Source organism: Vigna unguiculata, chromosome 7 (assembly GCF_037176805.1).
Source record: "Vigna unguiculata cultivar grain cowpea cultivar isolate G323 ecotype 2 chromosome 7, ASM3717680v1, whole genome shotgun sequence".
Taxonomy (NCBI): domain Eukaryota; kingdom Viridiplantae; phylum Streptophyta; class Magnoliopsida; order Fabales; family Fabaceae; genus Vigna; species Vigna unguiculata.
The window spans coordinates 33404916-33419331 of NC_140798.1; the positions used below are offsets into that span (position 1 = coordinate 33404916).

Sequence of the window (14416 nt, forward strand, 5' to 3'; positions counted from 1 at the left end):
TATAGACACAGTGTTAACAAAATTAACCCACAGTGTCTGTGCTCAGAGACCATGTTCTGTCTGTTGTACAAGTTAACTTTCTTGACTCGCTAATTCACTGCTTTATTTGCCAATTATATCTATGAATAAGTGGTTTTCTGCAATTTTACCACTAAAGTTTCTATTTCTGTGAATCAATTAAAAGTACCTCTTGTATATTTTTTTAAAGTCTTACATTTTTTTTTACCTAAAATTTTAATGAAAATTTTAATTAATTCATTTTTAAAATTTTGATTCGATTTAATTCTCGAACTTTAAGACAGTGAATTTAGTATTTTTAATCAAATTTTATTAAATTTATTTAACGTTTCAAATATGTTTCATAATAGTTTTTTAGTTAAAATTGAAGTAAAAATGTGTTAAACGGAATAAACAACTCAAATGATATCATAAAATATGTTTGACATATCAAATAAACTTAACAAAAGTTAGTTGAAAGGATTAAATTCACGCAATTCTAAAATTGGGGGATTAAATTGAATCAAAATTTTGAAGAAGGATTAATTCCAATTCTCATTAAAAGTTGAAAACAAAAAACATATTTAATCATTTTTAAAATAGTTTCAGATTCCCTTTAAAAATTGTTTAAATATATTTCAAAATCGGTGATCATTAATATATTTTAAAGACACAAGAACCATACAAGAAAATCAAAAAAAAAAATCCAAATTCGAATTTATATACGGTAACATGCATAGATACACAGATAAAATCAAACGTTCTATAATCCATGAATTTATATTTTTTTTATGACTTTTTTTGTATTGTTTTCATGTTTTAATGATCATTAATTTTAAAATTTTAAAATGCATCAAAAAGATTTTTAAATTTTTTTTTAAAGTATTAATATAATATATCTTTAATGTTGAAGAGATGACAGTACCAAATAAATTCAGTAAAAATTCTGAACTCATAACTAATAACTAATGCTTTAAAATTTAAAATATCAGTACAAATATTAGTTTAATCACTTGCTTATCTTAATTTTTAACCTCGATTATAGCATTAATTAGTCTTGTTAAAAATAATATTTTTGTTGCAAAAATATACTGATTTAAAATAATCGCTTTGAAGCTTTAACCTGACATCACGTCTTTAAAATATAAACTTATTCTATAGCATGCATAATGCTGTGAAAATGCACAATGTTTTATGATAAAGAAACAATGAACATTAATTTTCCGGGCATTTTCCATAAAGTTAATGAATAGGGAGTAAATAAATTATAAATTTCAGAAGCGTACTATATAGTTTTTCCGGTTTTCGTGTTTTTTCTCCGAACCCATCAGCTAAAAAAGTTGCGATCGAGAAGCTACTAAAGAGTTACATCATGTTTAAGGACTTCAAGGCCTCCTCTGACCTTTCATTATTTATTTATAATATATATTATTTTCGAACTAAAAAGGTATTTCTATCTGAAAATAATAATGAGTTTATTAATGTATTTTTTTATATCTATATGATAGTTTAATAGCTAAAAACTATATATTAACTTTGTTTAATCATTACAAAATTTACGTAATTATTCACAAAATTTTAAGAAAAAAAAAATTCGTTGACGAATTTAATCATCATTTTTTGCAATTTATATTATAGAAATTGTTAAATTATTTTTTTTGTCTCTCTATTTGTCATAAAATTTTATTTTGGTCCTCAAAATTTCCGTTGTCTCAATTTGGTCCTCATTTTCTTAAAAATGACTCAATTTGGTCCTTACCGTTAACTTTGACCAGACGGTGTTAAGTCAACGACACATGTTAATTTCTGATTTTTTTGAATTTTTTTAATATTTTTTGAATTTTTGTTTAATATTTTTTTTTTATTTTTGACACGTGTCACTTCACAATTGTGTCACATGTCAAAGTGACTCAATTTGGTCCATATATTTGTTTTTAATTTCAATTTAGTCACAATTTTTGTAAAAATGAAGCAATATTGTCCTCCTTGAGACTCAATTTAATATTTGTATACAATATTCTTAATAAAATTGATATTTTTATTAAATATTTTTAAATAAGTTCTTTTTTTAGTTTTATTATTAAACAAAGTTAAACCCCAAACTTAATTTCAAAAGTTAACAATTTTGTCGTCATATATAAAGACATCAAGTGTATCATATTATACAAACTTAGTAAAAATTAAAAATCAAATAATTTGTCACAGATAAGTTTAAGAACTAAATTTCAAGTTCAAAACAAAATCAAAGTATAATGTTTTGTGTAGAATTTAAAGTTAATTTAAAATAGCTATAGAAATATTTAATAAAACATTAATTTTAGTAAGAATATTACCATAAAATTTATAAAAAAGTAAATTTAGTGTCAATTTAAGGAAGGACAATATTGCTTCATTTTTACAAAAATTGGGACTAAATTGAAACTAAAAACAAATATAGGGACCAAATTGAGTCACTTTGACACGTGACACAATTGTGAAGTGACATGTGTCAAAAATTAAAAAAATAAATAAAAAATTTAAAAAATTAAAAAATATTAAAAAAAAAAACAAAAATTGACATGTGGCATTGACTTTAACACTGTTTGGTCAAAGTTAACGGTGAGGACCAAATTGAGTCATGTTTAAGAAAATAAGGACCAAATTGAGATAACGAAAAACTTGAAGACCAAAATGAAAGTTCATGACAAATAGATGAACTAAAAGAGTAATTTAACCTATAGAAAAAATATCTATTGATTATGAATTTATCGAAATTTTTTTGATAAAATAAGCTGGTAAACTATAATTTTTGTGTACAATGTCTGATAATAAAATTTATAGGTAATTTATAGTCTTTATTTTTGAAAAACATTTTTAACAAATTTTATGTCAAGGTATATATATATATATATATATATATATATATATATATATATTTCTTTTTATATTAAAAGGTGTTTGACCAGAATAAGAAGAGAAGGAAGAAAAAGTGGGAGAGATACCAAAGTTCTTGGCAATGACGATAATATAGAGACTCACAAGCAAAAGAAAGAACAAAAAGTAGAAGAAAAAAAAAAGAACTAAATTATAACATTTATTAACAGATTTTATCTACGATTAGAATTTATCAATAATTACTGATTGATTTATTATTATTGATAATTATTAAAAAAAATTATCATGGATAATTATTAATGAATTTTGCATTTTATCAATAAATTTTTTTATTATCGATATAATCTATCAGTAAACTTAAATTATTGACAAATTTTTTCTATTGTCGATAAATTGTATCTAATTATAATTAACAATTTCTTAGTGAATATTCATGTAAATATTTTTGAAAATTTTCATATCAATAATGCTACTGTTTATTTTATTTTCTCTTTCTTCTTTGTATTTTTGGTGTAAATTCTAATGCTTTAAGATTTAAGTGTGATGGTTTAGTTGTTACAAAAAGAAATAACACAATTTATTTGATTTAATTTATTTTTAAAGCTTAACTTTCAAGTTTACGAGTTTATGTTAATTTATTTTTTACTGTATATCTATGAACAAATTTTGTAACATGTGAAACTAATAATTGATTAACTTACTGCATTTACATGTTATATATATATATATATATATATATATATATATATATATATATATATATATATATATATTCTTATATTATTTTAAATATTAATTAGATCTTTTTTATAAGATAAATATAAATAACAGTAAATAGTAAATAATATGATATTAGTAAGGATTCAATGATAAAATAACATATATTTCTTTCTTCCCATGAAATATTAAGGAGTAAATTTACATAAAATTAAAATAAAATATACATAATATTAAATAATTATAAAAATATAATCAATTACATATAATTAAAGTTTTATAATAATTAAAACATAGAGAATTCTGAGTGAAATTTGTAGATGTTGAATGAATTAAATCATTGAAAGAGACAAATGAAAAATGATGTAATAAAAAAATATTCTTCAAGTGGAACGAACTAATAAAAAGAAAAGAAAACAAAATACAAATTTCTTAAATTATTTAATAAACTAATAATTTATGTAATATAATGCTGAAAATTCAAAAACAAACAGTAAATAATATAAATAATTTGATATAGTAAAATTGAGGTTTATATTTTTTAAATATAATATATCTTTTTAGTGGAACTGCATGAAATATAGAATTGAGATTGTGATGAGAAAGAAAGTACTTTTGAGAAATTTAGTATATTTGATGAATATCATAAATATTAAATAAGTTGAGTAATTTAAATAAAATAAAAAACGTGTTGAAATAAAGATTCTTTATAGTATAATAATATTAAAATTATCAAAAGAATTTCTTTTAAATTACCAAATTAACTAAAGTAAAAAATAAATACCGCTTTCTCTCTGAGTAACAATGATAACCTTATCCACGAAATTTACTCTCACATAATTGGTTTTCAATAACCCAACTCACTAACAAACGAAAATTTCCTGAAATATCATAATTTCGGTAAATTTAGTATTTCTAATAACAAATTACCAAATAAACTAGAGTTAAAAATCAAAATACTACTTATATTTAACATTACCGAAAGTGGAAATTGAGTTGTTTTTTCTATATATGTTCCACTATGATAATTAAATACGAAAATGTGAGAGCAAAGACACTTAGTTTTGTAACTTGTGGTGTAAGTTTTGTAGAATTAAAATTTGTTTTTGGTTCTTCTATGATGTTCCCACTTCTCTCTCCTTTACAATATTCTCAAGTGCTACTTTTTGTGCAACTCTTTAATCTTTTGTTTTTACTCTTTAATCGTTAATCTTCGGTGCTTCACTTCACAATATCCAACACTTTGCCTCTTTACAATATTCTCATCTCATACTTTTCATTTTCTGTAGTACTCATCTTCGCACTTTACAATGTTCCACGCTCTTTAGCAATGTTCTTTTCATAGTGGAATTAATTCTGGAATTAAATTCTCACTCTTTCTAAATATTGGAGCTTAAGATTTTTGTAAATTTCTCTGCTTCACCACTAAATGGTAACTGGCAGAAACATTACCACCCAAAAAGAACGAGCATAATTTCGAAGGAAATTTCAATCAATGGATTCTTTTTGCTTTTTTGAGTAAGTTTATTTATAATAGGTCTATTTAGCATTGATTACGAAAGTACTTGGAATAATTAATTCTTACGAAATTTCTAGTGAGGTTCAAATATGAATCAAGTTGATGGTCATCTTACGAGTTAGTCAACTCAACGTTCATTCCTAAGACTTTCGTTTGTAGTTATCAACCTAAACAATACTTCTTCATGTTCAGCTATTGATTCATGCAGCAAACATGAAAAAAAAAATGTAGGGTCTAAGTAGGATCAACACTTGACTCTCGAGTACTCTAAGTTTTATTTACACTAAGTAAATATTAAAAAGTTGAAAGATAATCTTTCATCCTTCTTACTTTTTCATGCATGATTAATAGATAAAAAAATTAAGAAACGTCTCATTTATTAACTTTTAATACTTGATTGATTTTTTTTAATCTTGATTTACTTGTTTTTATTTGATTTTATATTTTTTTTTAGTCCCTCACTATTATAAATTCTCATATTACATTTCTTGCAAAATTGTTAAAAAAATTTACAAGAATTTTTTTTTTCTGTCATTTTTTTTAAGAATTTTAATTGATAGGTAATTCTTTTGTGGGTAATCATTTCCTACAAAATTATAAAATTTATAAGTATTTCCTACAAAATTTGTTGCAAAAAGTGTTTTATACAAAATATTTTACAAGAAAATTGGTAGCAATTTCTTGCAATTTTTTTTTCTCAACAAAATTTGTAAGTATTTTTTACGAAAATTTTTTCAAAACAAAATTAACGGAAAATACGAATTTTTTTAGAAATATCTGATCTTGATCATAAAAGAAATGGCATACCAGAAATGGAAAACAAAATTGATGTTTCCTAAATAAAAGAAACTAAACTTCATTAGAATTAAGACAATAATACAGGATTACAGAAAAAAACAACGTATACCAAAAGCAGAAAAAAGGACTAAGGAGACAAAGCGAAAAAAAAAAAGTTTTACAAAACCTAAAACTGTGTTGGAGAAGATACAAACTTCACTTACTACATTAGAGCCTGACAATTGGTCCTACTTTTCTACTTTTGAGTTGATTAGTACTAAAAGAAGACACGTAGTGCTTTGGTGAATTTATAAGGCTATGGTAGTTGTTAGAAGGTATAAATGAGTTAGTTGAGTATAAAGAATATATAAATTTGGTTGCCTTGGTTGTCACACGTAAGTGTGAAGTGAAGTTGATTATTAATGGTGTATTGAAGGATTGTAAGCCATAAACTTATAAATTCTCATATGTTTATGAGGATAACATATGGGAGATTAACAACCATAAGCAATTGAAAGGTTGTGAAAAGGTTTATGAGAATCACACCAAACAACATGAAAAGATTATTTTATCAATCAGAATATGATCTGACGTGGGAACCTAGAAAGATCAGAGTGAAGTTGAAGTTTCACTTATTCACTATATAAAAAAAAGGGTCAATAGTGTTTTTTCTCTACACATTTATATAACAAATAAATTATTAGATTGTAGTACAAATATTATGTCCTACTTTGCATAATTTAAACACCACCCATAAAGGGAATGAGAAAGGAGATTAAGTATCAATACTTAGTGAATTTTATTTGTGTTTATGAGATAATAATTATTCATAATTTGAGAGTTATTGAACCTAAACATATGTTTCGGAGTCTTGAGATAAATAAAGTTATTTGATCTTATTTTGTTGTGTGCAAATTTCATGTAATCAAATTTGAGAAAAGAATAATCTTTACCATATTTTTTCTTAAGCAAAAACAATTTAGATCAAGCGATAATTGACTAAACCGACATGTTTTACCAATAGGCATTACTCAAACCAAAATAATCTAATTCAAGCGAGAATTGGAAAAGATGATTGTTGCTTTTAATGAGATTTTCACTCAAAAAAAAAATAGTGTAACTCAAACGAGAATTGTATAGAGAAAAAGAATTTTTTTTAACAATATTCTTACTCAAACAAAATGGATTCGTTTAAGTGAGAAGACATTTCTTCATATTGAAACACTCTCCTTGCTTGAGTGAGAATGAACTGACTCAAGCGAGAATTCATCAATCTAGTGAAAAATAAGATCAATATAAAAGGAGATACCAAAGAAAAAAAAAATCAATAAGAAACACTTCATATTAAATATACTAGAAGTAGTGAAAAAATTGGATATTGAGATGCCTTGTCACAATAAGTTACCAACTTAAAAAACTTAATGTGATACTTCAACAATGTATTTTTTTTTTTCATGTTGTGACTATTTTTAATAATTGATCTTTATCATTATGGATACTTGAATGGTGCTTTTTTTTTTGTCATTTTCCTTTTTGTATTTTGCTTTAATTGTTGTTTTCAAATTTTTCTCAAATTCTTCATTTCCATTCACATATGCTCCACATTGTGCATTACCATTTGAAATCAACGTTTTCAACTCCTTAACTCTAACCCCAATCTGTTTTATCTCACAAATAAAAGCAGTTCATCTATTCTTTCGTTTTCTTCCTTTAGTGAAAACTTCTACAAAATCTTTATCCCAAATGAAGACATTACACTTCTTATTTGATACCAAATAAAAGAAAATCATATTAAAAAACTTTAAATAAATCACCAGAAAAAAGATAATTTTGTTACTGTGTAGTACCACATTAGTGAGATTAGTATTATAAGTGCAGTTCCACATCCACAAATTGTGTTGACACTGTAAATTGACACCGAAAAAGCACCTGCAGAGGCTATCCTCGCCTTCTCTTCGCTCTTTCAGTTTTCTTGCAGCAATGAACAAAAACTATCTGCTAATAGAAAATAATCAATTGCTAATATAGAAGAAGCAACTCCTTCGAGGGATACCATTTGATCAAAATCACAATGTTAACAATTCTTATATTGAAAGAAAATTAACCTTAAATAGATTTCACATCAAGCCAAAAAGTGGTTAGATGATGTGCCAACGTAAAACTCACGTTACTGTCTTATTGAAAACTCACTTTACTGATAGTTAATAAAAATTCAAATGTATTGGAACTCGACAAAGTATGAGAAAGACCTAAGAAATTTTGAACTAGAGCTCAAAGTCCAACACTCATTGAAGTTGGAGCTAAAGACGCCATTAACCTGTACGCATAAATATACAAAATAAACAAAGAAGAGTTGAGAAATATTGTTTTTAAAAAGCCCTTCAAATGTTTTTAACTTTCAAGAAATAAAACTAAGATGTACACTGCATGCTCTAAATCATTCAAAGATTAATGTACTATTAAAGAAAAACAGTCCACCTGTTTCTTCAAGTTACACACACCTTTTCCCTTGCCGCTTGCTGACAATCTCTCCATCCCATTAAAATTGCAAAATAATAGCATGAATACTTTCAGTTCAAAAGTTCCAACATTTTCACCGTCGACCAATCAAGAAAGATGGAAGCTTTCTATGTTCATCTCATGGACATTCCTTGGTTACCAGTCGTACTACAATAGCAGGTAGGGTGGCTGACTTGAAATCAATCAAATCAAATCACCATTTTGATATTGGAGGATACAAGTTAACAGTACCACCGATTCAACATTCTCCATTCAAAGGTTCTTGCAACTGACAGCACAAGGCTTTAGAAAAGGCAGTAATTCATAAAGGCATAACTGTTACAAAAAGACAGGATGAGAATATAATATCAAACATTCGTTTCACAAATAGATTCTGATTCCTCACACACCCTTATCTATTAAGTCATTGGGTAGTATCAATTTAGCTTCTGAAAGGCTCGAAGTCTGCACTGGTAGGAAAAGGGAAAACAGGTCATCCTCGTATCCACTTTTTGTTCGAACAGCTTATTCTTGGCATAAAATTCTGCTCTGGAGTGGTAAATGTGAATGCTTACAAATGTGAACAAAATCAAACCTTTCCGCGCCAAGCATATAATGACTAGACTAAAATAATGCATCACTTTCTGTTATAAAAGAGTAATAATAAATTTTACACATATTCTGAACACACTTCACCACATGAGTGGCTGAAATCTTTTACACACGGCAACAGTATATGACTGTAGTTTTATAAGCAAATATGACAATCTATTTAGAACTCAAGCAGTATTCAATCAGAGGAGAATGAACAGATTTTTTAAGAGGCAACCTACTGAAGCATATACTTGCCTGCAACACATTTTTTTTAACTATTTATCTATTTACCTGCCAAGCAACCTCTTAAATAATTTGTTTTCCACTTGCCATCAACCTCTCAAATAACAAGGTAACCTTAAGAAAGACTATGAATGCCCTGCTTGCCTATCCCAGTTAAGGTCTGCAGAAAATTCGGCAAATGCCGCTCGTGGATCACCATTTGAAACAGACCAGTAATATTGAGCTGTTTCATTATCAACATGCATGCTTCTCTTCAAGGAATCAACCACCCTTTTGTTGCTTTCTTCTGAGGAAATTCTGTTTGACACATAGGTAGTCCTCGTGTCTGGTACATCATTAGGATACAGCACTGCTACTTCTCGTTTTGCATAGACATCCAGCTCAATAAAGCATGTTCTGTTGATCAGAATATCAGGATTACTAATAGGGATCAATAACCTTTCCCTTGAGTATATGCCATGGTCGCTTATCATGTTGTTCAGGCGCTTTATGCCCATTACCTATCAAAACATAAAAATATCATCCAATGTCAATGTAAACACAAGTTCCTTTTCTTTTTATTAATGGCATGTACAATCTCTGCTGTGTTTGAAGGAATTGTCCTAGTTCTAGAATGGGGGTTTTTGGGTCTGGTGTGGTGGGTTGTTGCGTCAAGATGATATTTCTTTTAGGATTCGTGACCGATGGTTTCTTGAATTTTTCTTTGAATCTGGCTAGTTTGCTGAAGTGGGGTGGCTGTTGTTTTTCTCGGAGCTGTTTTGTCATTTACTTGTTGCTGAAATGTGTTCACTTATAGTAGCAGATATTACTATTATTTGCCTTCCAGAAAAAAAACGTTTTTTTTTCACACTTTCACTCAATCAGAAATCATAACATGCTAGATATCACTTTTAAGATAACTATTGTGAAACTCAATAAGGTACTCTATATCTGATTCGATGATGTTTTATAATTTTTACCTTAGACGGCAAAAATGGTTTTTAAGAAAACTTCGAAAATACGATTTGTCTTTTACCCGTATAATTATTGTAAAGTTAAAAGAAAGATAAAGTATATATGTCAACTTGCGATTAGATGATAATGTAAAAACCTTTTACCCTACTACTAGATAGACTAATACTTTTCTATTTCACTGCAAAAATGGTCTCTAAGAAAACTATAAAAATAGGATTTGGCTTTTTACAAGCTTATATATAAACTTTGATTGAAAAATCAAGGGAATCATTGTTTAAATTAAGTAAATTGCTTTGCAAAAATGCTCCATAAAGTGAATGTGAAAATATACCAGCCTCAAAAGTCGCATACAATAACTGTGATTCCCGTAATTCAGTTAATAAATGAAAACCTAGCAACTTAGGATTACAGCATAATATGGGTGAATTTAGTGTTGTGGAAACTACTAAAAAATTTGATCCAATATTATTTTACTAAGTCAGGAAAGATGATAAACCCTTGTTTACAGGTGGCACGGACCTGAACAGAGTACTTGACGGCGAGGCTAGCGACGGTGTCGCCGCGCCAAATGTGATGGGAGATGGCGAATTTGGCTAGAGAATTGTCTCTCCAGAAGCTTCCAGAGAGCGGGTCGCCGATAACGTCATTCAATTTCCAAGGGGCGACGAAGGCTCTGGTGAGCATCTCCCTCTGGGAGGCGACGGAGTTCCAGAGACGGCAGACGCAGCTGGCACGGGCGAGATCGGGGATCGGAAGGTTCTGGAAGATGAGGCGGAGGATGTCGGTGGAGGAGAGTGCCGGGAAATGGGAATTCATGGGGGAGATCACAGTGGTGGCAGTGGTGGTGACGGTGACGGTAGCGGTGGATGAGGACGAAGAGGAGAAATTGGAATTGATGAGTTGCCGGAAAATGTCACCGTCGTCTTCGTCGCAACAACAACCCATTAATTGGAGTGAAATTGAGATATAAAAAGATGGCGTATGTGTAGGGGATGAAAGGGCACGTCTTATCTCACTGCCACAATCACAAACCCTTCATCGACTTGTCCACAAAGAATGACCCTAGATTTTTTATATCATCATTATTGCTTTTTAAAAAAACATCTTAATTCTATTTTATTGAAATTCACAAGACCATTTTCATAAAAAATCTTTATGACCCCTCTACAATTGCATGTCTTAATTGATTATTTTTTTTTTCCATAAATATCCTTAATTAGTTATACTAAATTTTAACTAAAAGGTTGAAGATTTATTTTCTTTCTCTTATTCATATCTAGTCGCTAATTACATAATCATTATTATCTCTACATATATTAATTAATTATACAATTTAACTAGAATGACAAAGATGATTAATTTATAGGTATTATAGAGTTTCTTTCTGTAAGAAAATATAAAAGCTATTTTATAAGAATAATATATGAATTGTTATAAAAAAATTTATACAAAGGGATGGAGTGACATTAAAGAAATGGTATGAACAACCATTAAAGAAAAATCCTTGCACCTTCTGTGAAAGCCAAAGAGGAAAAACCATAAGAGCACAAACAATTATGGACATAAAGAATTGACATGGTGATAAACAAGTACAAGAAAGTAGCCAGAAAACAGCGAGTTCTTAAATTCCTCTAACAGGGAATTGCATCGACGAGGCTGGGCGCTGTTTGAGTCCACTTACAATCCCATCATTTTTCTGTACAGTTTTCCTGCTCCTCAACGGTGAAAGTGAAACCAATCTGGAAGCAATTCTTGAAGGAGAGAAAGATCGACGGAATTTAGATGCAGTGGATGATGATGATGGTCTCTTGGGAGGACTCAATCTGCTCAATCTTACAGGTCTTGTGGGTGAAATAGACAGAGTTGGTGGGCCTTTGGAAGCTGACGATGGAGACTTGATCAAAAACTTGTGAGGCGTTCCACCCCTGTTTCTTGATACGCCAGGGGACTTGGTTTTGCAAGATTGTTGCTGTTTTTGTGGTGGTGAAGGTGGAGACTTGATAAGAAATTTGTGTGATGTAGTTGCTCTATTTCTTGAAATGATGGGTGACCTTGTCTTGCAAAACTGTTGCTGTTGTGACTGTGAAGAGGAGTGAGTGGAAAGGAACAGAGGGTTGGGGAAAAGAACTGTTTTTCTTGCCCATGGCCTATTCCTGGGAGACACCCTATTTGCCATATACCTGTTGCTTTCTTTATCAAATTCTCTGACCTTTGGAGGAGAAACCTTAAAGTTAATTCTGGAGCGAGCCCTTTGAAGTGGCGGGGTACCATCATTCTGAGCTCTTGTTTGCTTCTCTTTCTTCCTTCTGATCCTGAGCTGTGTGTTTTCAAGTTCTACTTTCTTGTTGCTTCGTTCAGACATTGGAGTTTTTGGGTCATCTGGGACAGTTTTCTTACCCACTGCTGAGACTATTTCCCTGGCAAACTGACTTGCCTGCAAAATTTCTCCGACAGTTTCGCCTACAAGCATTGCTGGCAGTGACATTCTTTTCCATTCACCTGCATAAGGGTTCACATAAACGATCACAATAATTAAAGATATCCATGTTGTCCTTCATCATGCCCAAGACCAAGTAAAGATTTCTCTTTGCAACTGAACAGAGAGAACAAACAAAACCTGTGTTTGCTGGAAACTTTCCCACTGGAGATTTCCTCGATGCACCATTCTTGATCCTTCATGACGGCAATAATACACAAAATTACAAATTGCAGCAACAAATGGCAAAACGTTTAAGAATAGTGATACATGTCATTCAAGCACAAAGTACCACATATGTGAAGTCTGTTAACTTAACACCGTTCACAGTGACTACCAAAGATGACTTTTTTTGATTGATTGTTACATGGAAACTAAAAATCAAAGTGTAAAGCTGCAATATGAAGAAAATCAAAAGCATACCTGAGTGACTCTTGCTTGCATCTGAGACTTGTTCTGAGATAACCTCTTGTGCTGCGAGGGCTGAGAGTCACCCCCGACACCACCTTCGTTCCACCGGTCACAGTGTACTGAAGTTCCTGCAGCCGAGCGACGCATTGATCCACCTTCAAACACCCACAACAATTTACTCACAAAGATTCAAAATTTATCTGGTGTCATCAGGGAACATCACTGGCATTAGCATGCATTACCTTGTTTAAGGTTTCTTTAATCAGAACAGGATTGAGAGCAGCCAAAAGCTTCTTCTGTTTTGGTGGGGTTCTTGCAACCATCTTCGGAATATCCGAGGAATGAAATCAAACACACACACAAGGTGGGTCTCAAGAATTTCACTCAGACAAACAATCTCTCCAACTTGTACCTAGTGCCCACCCAACCAAAGATTGGATCTCAATCTCTCTCTCACTCTATCACTCTCTCACTCTCTCTCTAATAGGAAGACACGGTCCCAAACCCTTTTGCTTTTGGTTGCAGGGTTTGGCTCCTAGGTGTTGTTGACGTTGAACAAACACGAACTCTCTGTAACGTTTGTTTTCCAACGGTCGACTAAATCTATGTATGTCTATCATTCTATCTAAGGAAGCTAATTCAACGCCAACGGCTATATGCAACTATTTTTTGTCCCTATTTTGGTTGGGCCCACGGGTGCTTACGTGGGACTGCTTCCATTAGTCAACAGTAAAGCTTCATAATACAACGTTATAAAGCTGACTCTAGAAAAAGTTTAAAAGTTAATTTCCTTTCGATACAAATTAAACAATATATATTGAAATATTAAATAAACTTTGAAATGTTACAGTTTTAAATTTCATATGCCGTGGGTAGAAAATTATTTACATTGTCAAGAAATGTTTTTAAAATTATTATTATTATACAATAATAATACTTAATTATGTCGTAATTTATTGTTATTAATAATAGTTTTTAAAATATAAATATGACTTGAAGTGTATTTTAATTAAATTCGATGTTAGAACTTTGCTTGATGGATCCACGTTTAAATGTGATAAAGATTTACTTATAATTAACAATTCTCCTTACAATACCCACACAGTACACATGTAAAAGTATGTGAATTACAAAATAGGATTATTTTTTATCGTAATTGGTTAAAAGTAAATGAATCTGATTGGATAAATAAAAAGGATATTTGGTAGAAGAATTCTCTTAGTTTATGGAGAATTCGAATTCAAAAAACATTGTTTCATGTTTTGTTTATCTTTTAAAAAATAACATTTAATTTAAAAAATGATTTTTAGTCATGCTTTTTTTTTTTGCAAATATAATTTCTTATGGAAGATGTG

The 14416-nt window shown here is 29.7% G+C and overlaps 2 protein-coding genes across 2 annotated transcripts; both read right to left on the reverse strand.

Annotated features, from left to right (window-relative positions):
- Nucleotides 1–8740: 8740 nt before the first annotated feature.
- On the reverse strand, nucleotides 8741–11224 carry LOC114192353 (peptidoglycan-binding LysM domain-containing protein). Its single transcript, XM_028082051.2, has 2 exons — nucleotides 10694–11224; nucleotides 8741–9720 (listed from the first exon to the last, which is right to left on the reverse strand). The coding sequence occupies exons 1-2, from the start codon at nucleotides 11117–11119 to the stop codon at nucleotides 9346–9348; spliced, it is 801 nt and encodes a 266-aa protein (XP_027937852.1). The 5' UTR covers nucleotides 11120–11224; the 3' UTR covers nucleotides 8741–9345.
- A 392-nt stretch (nucleotides 11225–11616) lies between these two features.
- On the reverse strand, nucleotides 11617–13652 carry LOC114190527 (microtubule-binding protein TANGLED-like). The gene is made up of 4 exons (XM_028079451.2): nucleotides 13304–13652; nucleotides 13074–13216; nucleotides 12792–12847; nucleotides 11617–12673 (listed from the first exon to the last, which is right to left on the reverse strand). The coding sequence occupies exons 1-4, from the start codon at nucleotides 13382–13384 to the stop codon at nucleotides 11796–11798; spliced, it is 1158 nt and encodes a 385-aa protein (XP_027935252.1). The 5' UTR covers nucleotides 13385–13652; the 3' UTR covers nucleotides 11617–11795.
- Nucleotides 13653–14416: the final 764 nt, after the last annotated feature.

Bases quoted from the DNA above. Each gene is read 5' to 3' on its own strand.
- LOC114190527 (XM_028079451.2), bottom strand. From the start codon at position 13,384: ATGGTTGCAAGAACCCCACCAAAACAGAAGAAGCTTTTGGCTGCTCTC. The intron at 12,848-13,073 runs GTATGCTTTTGA...GCCGTCATGAAG, and splicing joins TGCAAGCAAGAGTCACTCAG to GATCAAGAATGGTGCATCGA. The intron at 12,674-12,791 runs GTTTTGTTTGTT...ACCCTTATGCAG, and splicing joins AAAGTTTCCAGCAAACACAG to GTGAATGGAAAAGAATGTCA.
- LOC114192353 (XM_028082051.2), bottom strand. From the start codon at position 11,119: ATGGGTTGTTGTTGCGACGAAGACGACGGTGACATTTTCCGGCAACTC. The intron at 9,721-10,693 runs GTCCGTGCCACC...ATGTTTTGATAG, and splicing joins CCGTCAAGTACTCTGTTCAG to GTAATGGGCATAAAGCGCCT.